At 47.5% G+C, this 9,006-nt stretch overlaps 1 protein-coding gene across 8 annotated transcripts in view; it reads left to right on the top strand.

Moving 5' to 3' along the window:
• The first annotated feature begins 687 nt into the window (after window positions 1-687).
• The window catches only part of JARID2 (jumonji and AT-rich interaction domain containing 2), a 266,545-nt gene continuing 258,226 nt past the window's right edge, over window positions 688-9,006 (top strand). For 2 of the 8 annotated variants that reach the window (XM_036257242.1, XM_036257236.1), the window contains exon 1: window positions 1,090-1,692. In XM_036257242.1, coding sequence (XP_036113135.1) covers window positions 1,648-1,692 — 45 coding nt within the window. In that variant the 5' untranslated portion in view covers window positions 1,090-1,647. Of the gene's footprint in view, window positions 710-1,082; window positions 1,693-9,006 lie in introns of those variants that run through there. The other 6 variants (XM_036257246.1, XM_036257245.1, XM_036257239.1 and 3 more) reach the window with 5 other exon arrangements.

Genomic DNA, 9,006 nt, shown 5'->3' with positions numbered 1-9,006 from the left:
CTGGGCCCGACCGCTGCACGCTCCATGCGATTACGCGAGGCGGTGTCCTGAGGTGACACCGGCGGCGCGGCAGAGGCAGCAGGCGCCGCCGATCAACTAGTTCACACCGAGGATTCCTCTTGGTGCGTGGCCCAGTTTTCCTTAGGACGGGCTCCAACCCCTCGCTGACACCGCCCCCCGCGCCGCCACGCTCCGAGGCCTTCCCCGGGGAAGCCTCCCGTCCCTCCCCCGCCGCTCGGCTCGGCTCGGCTCGGCCCGGCGCGCGCGATTCCTCGATTCCACAGGCGGTTCGCTCCGCGGGTGGGGGCGGGGCGCGCGGGGAGGGGGCCGGGCGCCACCGCCAGAGAGGGGCCGGACCCGGGGCCGAGGGCGGGCGGCGTGGGGAGTTCCTCGCTTGCGGACCACACGCTCTGCGGGCCATTCCCGAGCCAGCCTCTAGCAGTGTCGCACGCGGGACACGTCCAAGCGTTTGTTGGCAGGGCCCGTGAGGGGGAGGGGGCGAGGAGGAGGAGGGAGGGGAATTGAGTGACAGGATGGCGGGGCAGGCTGGGAATTGTAGTTCCTCGCTCCCGTGGCCATAGCCATTTTGTAGTCGGGGGACTACAACTTCCAGAAGATCAAGGGGACGATTCTAAGGTGCCCCGGGAATAGGCGGCTCTTCTCCGGGCCGGGCGTCCTGGGGCACTCGTACCAAGCAGCCTGGCTGCAGGTAGACGTGAGGGCAATGGCGGGGGCTAGCGTCTGGCGGCTGTGGGGAGAGCCGCAAGCTGGGGAAAGGGGGTGAGGTGGAGCGACCGAGCGTGCCATGCATCGACCTAGGGAGCCTCTCTCAATTCCACTCCTAGGCTCGGCGTGGGAGAGATGCCTGAGGGGTTTCCCGGGAAGGGTTCGTCGAGGCCTCTCGGGTGTGTCTAGTCGACGAGGCTGCGGGGGTCCTCCTGAGCGGGCCGGGGGCGGTCGGCGCCGGGGTTGGCGGGCGCCTGGTGGCTCCACTGTGGGAGTTTTCGGCTAGCACCCGGCGGGGAATTATCCGAGGAGCCCTAACTTGTATAAAAGCAGAGTCCATTTAAAGTTGGGCTGGATAGCCTCTCTCTCATTGGTTAGGGGGCTTGGAAAAAAGAGACTCGGCGAGCCCTCGCTGTGGTGCTGCCGCCGCTGCTGGAGTTGACTCTTCTGCTCGCACTGCTGCTGCAGCATAAACGTGACTTCCAACATTTTTAATTTATCTTTCCTTTTTCTTTTCCAAGATGTAACTACAGATCAGACACTAAGGACCTTCACGTTTCGCTGATGTAGTTTTTGGAGGAAAAAGGGGGGGAAGTGAAGGGCGTCGGTTTTCTTTTTTTGTGTGTGTGTGTGTGTGTGTGTTTCGGGGGAAATTTTCCATTATGGGTGTTTTACTAAAGTGAATTTTTTTTTGTTTGTTTGTTTGCTTCGTTCGTCTTTGGCTCTTTTTTTTTTCCTTCTCAATTTCGGATTTATTTCAAGGCGAATCGGGCTTTGGGGGAAGAGGAAGAAAAGTCGGATTACAAGATCAACCACCACCAACAACAATAAAAACCACCAGGATATTTTTTTGCAAATTTCTGACGGCTTTAAATTCATGAAGCAATTGTCCCCTTTTGCAATCAGCATTTGGATCTCAGAATGAGCAAGGAAAGACCCAAGAGGAATATCATTCAGAAGAAATACGTAAGTGCTCCTAACAACACATCCTTTGACTTGCAGTTTTAAGCAATGGCTGTGAATGTCAAGTTTATAGATAATTCTGCAGCTGAAGGGTTTTAAACACAGCGTCCGATAAGGCTATTTCTTTTCTTTTCTGAAAGAGGGCTTTTCAAGCAAAGTCGTGTCTGCCTAGTTTTGATGAAAAACCAGATTGGTGTAGAGATACCTCAAGTGAATAAATTGACCTCGAATGACACAACCATAATCTAGTTTTAGATGAAAGGCAAGGGATTTTGGTGGAGCTTGGGAGTGGGGTGGGGGCTGTGGTAGTGTAACTAAACTGCGTTCTCGGGCGGGTTTGGCCCCATATTGCACTTTGCATGCAAATGAGCCTGTGTTATTATTAATGTTTTTCGAAAATCGTGTAGTGTGTGTGTTGGAAGCCCTTTTAAGTTGCAGTCGAGGGTCCGATTATGGCGATCTTGTTCCTTGCCACTGGAACATCAAATTTAATGTATGTGGTCGTTTTGGCTTATCTTGTTCGCAACATAAACCAGTTGGGAATCATGTTACAGGGAATGAATTTGTTGGGATTGACTTTAATAATGGGACTGGTTTTGTTTAAAAATTCATGGTTTCCAGTTTTAGCGGAAAAGACATACAAATATAGCTAATGTTTTTAAGTAGGCATGTGAATGCATATGTAAGTGAATACAAATAATTCTCTCTGTTAACTGGTTTCTGAAATTGGGTGATCATTCATAGATATAAATGATTTGGAATAGTTAAATTTGTCTTTTGCATAGTACAGCTACGTTTTGATTGGCATAGGGACTGTTTTTGTTTTGTGTGTGGTTGCTTTTTTTTAAGTTTGGGGGGAAGGAGGGTGGAGGGGGGAACCGAGGGATTAACCAAATATGCACTCGAGTGATCAGTGATGAGCTGTGTGCTTTAAATCAAAGAACCCATTTTTAAAAAGAAGGCAAAATTAACATACATTAGAAATAATGCACGTTATGAGAAAGTTTTATTTAACTCTAGTCGACAAATTGGTGTTAATATTTTCCCTTTTTGAGCAGTGTGATGTGTGTAATGTGAGATGACCTTTGGGGCACGGGTTTTGTAAAAAATATATTTAATGGAAAAGCTGGATGCCTTTTTCTAGAGGGCTGATCCTAACGCAGACACGTAAACTTAAACTAAGAAAGAAATGCAAGGTTAAATAATCAAGCCTTACTTAAAAAGGTTTTCCCTTAAAATTTTAAGAATTAAAATACATCCGCATTGCAGAGGGCCGGGTAGAATGCAAAGGACTAGTTTAAACTCGGGCTGTAGAAACTGCATGGAGACACCCTTGCCTGGAGCGTGGACGCCTTCCCAGGGTTCTTCCGATTCGGATGCTGCGACAAAGCAAATGGGGTAGAACTTGGACAAGGACCGCCCCTCCACCCCCATCCCAGACCTCACTAAGTTGGACAGCAGTGTGGGGTGGGATTTTTTGTTGCTGGCGATCAGCGGATCATATCGAGTCTGGGCGTCCGGCCGCAAGCTCGTGGCTGGCGGTGGCCGCAGGAGGCAGAGCACAGACTTAAGGTTCGGGGAGCAGAGCTCGTGCGGAGCTTGAGACGGCTGCGAAGGGGAGGACGTACGGGGGTCTCGGTGGGCTGGGCCGAGACTGGGCAGCCGCACGCGGCCTGTAGGGGGCGGGCTCCAGGCTCTGGGTTCCGCACTCGGGGCTCCAGGCGGCCCTGGGGCAGGCGGCCTGGGCCCGCGGGTGGGGCCTGGGGGCGGTGCAGCACCCTCTGGCTTGGGAGAGGTGGGAGGTGCGGGGAGAGGTGGGGGCGTGCCTGGAGGGGGCGCGGGTGCACAGCTGCAGCGAGCGCCCCCCACGGCGCGCACGGCAGAGCATGGCCGAGCATGGCGGCGGCGGTCCGGCGGCTCCAGTGGCTCCCCGCGGCCCTACTAGTCTGCTCCAGCTCAGTCTTGAGAGCAACAGGTTAAGGCGGTGAGACGTCAGCACGCCCCCTCCCTGTCCCGGGTTCTTCCCCCGCAACGCACCGGCCTCCCCTTCCTCCCTCCGCCCCCTGCTGTGCCCGGTTCCCGGACGCTCCTAGCCATGTTCTGTTGTCATTGTGATGTCACAAAGGGACGGGCGGGGGTGGAACCTCCTCCTCCTCCGTGACGTCAAAAGTCGGGCGGGAGGTTCCAGCGCACTGTGGGGCTGCGGAGGAAGGGGGTGGGAGGCCGCTGCGGGGCGGGACTGGCACTCCGGAGGAGGGCGAGCTGGAGGAGGGTGTGTTCGGCCTCTGGCCTCTGCCTTCTGCCGAGGAACGCTGCGCTGCCTTCCAGGTGAGCGCTGGTAGGCTGTCGCCCTCAAACGAGTGCCCCCGCCTAGCAGTGATTCTGATCCATTCAGGAGGTGGGGAACAGGGAGAAGACGCCTCCTTTCTGCAGAAATTTTTTTGCTACCTCTGTTTGCAGGTCTGCGGATGGTGTGGCATTACTACTGTGGTAGTTGGGTCTGCTCACCAATGCTTTAGATAAACAAGGGAACTTAATTCAGGGAAAGCTTTGTTTTGTAGGAGGACCATGTTGTGGATTCGACTACCTTGTCACGTTCAGCCTAGTCCTTGTGCAGGATGTGGCGGGATGCCTTTCTGGGTGATGCTGCACAGCAGCAACTATTGCTTTTTCTGGAAGCCTTGCAATATCATTGGGTGGGGCTGGGGGCGGGGAGGGAAGCCTCTCTGCTGTGCCAGCTCTCTGCCTATTGAGTATTTTTTAGGGGGCCAGATGAGGGAAGACTTATCATTGATACAGTGTGATTGGAAGAGCCGCCACAGGACTCTTTAAGTCTTAAGATGTTCCAGGTTTAGTTCTTCTGAACCTGAGAAGAAGAGGTTCACATTCTGAGTATTTACATTTCTGTAAGATGGAGAAAGTAATACCTGTCTTTTCCACTTTACTTTGAGATTAGGTACGTGAGATTATGTACATGAAAGATATAAAACAGTATACTCTTTCTGTGTAAGGTGGCATTATTACTCGAGCTGGTGGAAGGTAGCACATTTCCTGCAATTGCTCTCAAAATCCTTAGATGCCTGCCGAGTTGCCATTTAGTTTATTGCCTTAGCAAAGCAGAGTTTGGGGGTGTGATTGTAGATAGCAGGCTTTGGGAGAAATGATTATTATATTTCATATTAAATGACATCCTTGAGAAGCTCATAAATTGCAATGTAATCCTCTCTTAATTGTGTTGGGCACAACTTCCACTACAATACCTTAAATAACTGAAAACATTTGCTTTTCAAAGCCCCAGTCCATTTGGATAATAAAAAAAAAACTGTTACTAGTTTTGCTTTGTAGGTATTTTCTGCTCATTACTCCAGTAGTTGGTTATTCCTAGGAAGAATAAAACTTATGTCCAAGCTTCAAAACCATTTGATTGGTGATGCTTTATAGCAGGTGTACATTTGAAATTAAAGTCTCTGCCACAAGAAGATATAATTCATGTAGTTAGCATGAAAACAAATTACCAGTTTGATTTCTAGGACAGCTCAAGCAGAATTTGTACCAGTAGGCTGTAAGCTATACGTATCTATTTTTCTGATTTAAAAGTACAGCATGATTTAAAAAAACTGGGAAAAGTTTGTGATATAAGATTCAATAGCAGGGTTTTCTGTAATTACAATTACATATATTTGTAAAGAAAAAAGAAAGAAATACACCAAAGTATAGTGGTAGGATTTATGAGCATTCTCTCCCCTCAACCTTGTTTTACACCCCATTGGGTTATTTTTCAGTTAGTTCTGGAGGTAAAAAACTTGTACACATTATTTAACTGCTCTTTTTCCTTTCATGGACTGTTCATGTGGTTTTGTTTTTGCCTGTGTCTGGAAGTGGAAAACATTTCTCTTTGTCACCTAAGTCTAGGGCAGAGGAACTTAGCAGCTTGATTATGGAAGGAATACTAAGGTAAGAGTCCAAAGTGTGTCACTGAAGTTTGAAAGAAAAAATAATGTCCAAATATAATCCAATTTGAGGTAACTGTTATTTGGGTTACTATTACTTTGGTGTAGACAAGTATCTGACTTGTGTGACCCCCATAGTCATTGGCTCAAATAGCCAACTAGAAGTATTTGGTACTTTAATGGTATAATAGCTGTTTCTTCTCTCGTTAGGTTAAACCAATTCCTATTGCTGGGCTGAGGGCTATTGACTCACTTCCAAGTGTCTTGGAAATAACTCCAGTGTAATCTTTCTTTTTTTTGGTACATGCCCCTAGTGGGAACTGAACCTGGGACTCTCTGATCCGCAGGCCAATACTCCAACCGCTGAGCCAAACTGGCCAGGGCCAGTGTAATCTTAATATAGACCCTGCTCCAAAGGTTATTGTACTTTTTAAAAGATGATTTTATTGGTGTTAGAGGGAGGGAGGGAGGGAGGGAGGGAGAAAGAGATAGAGAAAGAAACATCAGTGTTAGAGATACTTTGATTGGCTGCCTCCTGCACATCCCTGACCTAGAGATGGAGCCCACAACCTGGGTATGTGCCCTGACCAGGAATTCGGCTGGCGACCTTTCAGTGCATGGGACAACGTTCGACCAACTGAGCCACACCGGCCAGGGCCCAAAGGTTATTTTAAACTTCTTCAGAAAGAGAAAATCTTTTGAATATATGACTGGTGTGTATTACATTCAAAATAGAACTGTTTCTTCTTTTCTTTCTTTCAAAGATGACATGAGAAAGCTTATAGTACGTTAAAACACTCGGTAAAGGCTAATCTGGAGTGAGTTTGTTTTTTTTAAATTTTTACCTGAGGACATTTTCTCTTTTTGTTCAGATAGAGTGGGAGGGAGGGAGGGAGAAACATCCACCTGAAAGGGACACCAGGGCCGGGGACAAACTGCAACTGAGGTACGTGTCCTTAGCGGGAACCCAACCCGGGTCTCTCTGGACCACAGGCTGACGCTCTCTAACTGCTGAGCCAAACTGGCCAGGGCTCTGGAGTTTTTTTTTTGTTTTTTTTTTAATCCTCACCCGAGGACATTTTTCCATTTTTTGTTCAGGTAGAGTGGGAGGGAGAGAGAGGAACAGAGAGAGAGAGAGAAAGAGAAACATCAATGTGAAAGGGACACATCGAGTGGCTGCCACCCGCACGACGGACCAGGGCCAGGGACAAACCGCAACCGAGGTACATGCCCTTAGCAGGAACCGAACCCGGGTCTCTCTGGACCGCAGGCCGACACGCTCTAACCGCTGAGCCAAACCGGCCAGGGCTGGAGTTTGTTTTTTAAAAAAAATTTTTTTCTTTATTGATTTTAGAGAAAGAGGAAGGGAGAGAGAGATAGAAACCTCAATGAGAGAAAACATCGATTGGTGGCCTCCTGCATGCCCCCCCCTGGGATTGAGCCCACAACCTGGGCATGTGCCCTGACCAGGAACCAAACTGGCAACCTCTTGGTGCATGGGTCGATGCTCAGCCACAGAGTCACACCGGCCGGGCTAAGCTGGAGTATTTTTTAATTTATTTTTTTGGTATATGCCCCTAGTGGACACCAAACCCGGGACTGTGGTCTGCAGGCCAACACTCCAACCCCTGAGCCAAACTGGCCAGGGCAAAGCTGGAGTGTTTTTAATTGAGTGGTTTGCCCTTGTTCATGATGGTCTGGAGACCCAGACCCCTGACATTTTTATCTGAGTGGTTAAAAGGTTTTGCAGTCTAAGAAAAGTAGTTTTTGGATTTCTAGCTGTAGTGTTTTTCCCAATGTTAGTGATCCACATGTAAGTGTCCCCCAGGATTAAAGTAATAGCTCTGCTAACCACTACCTTTCCAACCTACTTGCCCTGTTGGCTGCAGAACATCCTGGCTCTGAATCTCCTGGCCATTGGGCAGCCCTGGGGTGTGTGTGCCTGTGTCCCCTTTGGCTCCCACCCATAGAAAGCTTGCCAAGTGTCAGTTGTTTGTTTCCAATCTGGTTATTCCAGTTAGTCTTATTATTGCAATTACAGTTAAATATTATGTAATCCTTTGAATGAGTGTGAAAAGACAGTGGTTTCTATGAAAACTTTAAGATGAATGTTTTGGGAACACTTGATACAAGTGACTTGCTAAAAAATAAGGCTATTAAATTAAATGTGGGGACTGACATTGAAAAGACTTGAGGAAAAATCTGTTCAGGATTCTGCACTTACATTGCTTTGCAAGTGATTCCTTTTTAAGAACCAAACTTCATTTATGTCCACATTCCCTTCCCAACAAAATAAAAAGTGCATTTAAACAGTTTAAGTTAAACTGTTTATACACATACACACACTTTTTTTTTTTAAGGTTTCCTGCCAGACAGAGTCTACATTAGCTAACCAATATCTGGTCCCTATCACCTCTGATAAGTGTGTTTCACTTGTGTTTAGCCTTAATCCCCAAATATTAAACTAGGCACCCTATCTAGCTCACGCTATGTAACATACCTCAGAGTGGTTCTCCTGAGTTAAATTTGTATTACTTTTAGAGTTAAAAACAATTGTGCCATTCACTGGGCGGTAGGGGGCAGAGAGATTAGTGATTTTACACCCAATTTATATGGAGTTCAGAAGTCTGTATCTTGTAATCCAGCAACTTTATTTTCTTAGGAGATATTGCTGAAGGTCTGTTCTATTTCAAATCCGTAAGCCTACCTGTTAATGGAAGTGAGACCAATTGAATTTGTTTTTTTAGTTGGAATCAGTTATCCTCTTCTCTTCATTCCTATGACAACCCCCATAAGCCTCATTTGCCTCTCCAGGCCCCAGTCTTTGAGTCTCTGGTTCCTTTTGTCCTTAAAGCTTTTTCCATACTTGCCTCATCATTGCACTCTTTTTTTTCATTCCAGGAAGTGGAAACTGATGACTTTGTTTTTGATGTAGTATTGCTATTTGTCTACTATTTTTTTGTAGACAATTTGAGATTTTTCTTATCCTTTTAGGTCTTAATTTTTCCTGGGACTTCAATCCTATTAACCTTCTGGCAGCATTTTATTTTTTAAAATGGGGTTTTCCTTCATTTCTCACTCAGAATAAAATTGTTAAAAAAGTAGAGTTGAACCTTGTAGAAAGTGGCAGCACTGGCAGGACACCCTGTTGCATTTGGTCCAGTAATCCTTCCTGCTTCCAGGACTTCCTCTTCTTATCCTGCCTTGCAGGTGGCTTTTATCTTTCTTGTTCTCTTAGGATATCTGGCATGGGAAATGGCCCATGTTTTACATATGTAGGTCCTGTCCCAGAGGGTGAAGTCTAGGTCACCTGAGTGAGCAGCTGGACTACAACCCAGGACCTCAGGTCTCTGGGTTTTTTTCTATC

This window comes from Molossus molossus, unplaced genomic scaffold, assembly GCF_014108415.1.
Source record: "Molossus molossus isolate mMolMol1 unplaced genomic scaffold, mMolMol1.p scaffold_m16_p_12, whole genome shotgun sequence".
Lineage (NCBI taxonomy): Eukaryota > Metazoa > Chordata > Mammalia > Chiroptera > Molossidae > Molossus > Molossus molossus.
The sequence above is the reverse complement of the archived record's forward strand: the minus strand, read 5'-3'. Positions and strand labels throughout refer to the sequence as shown.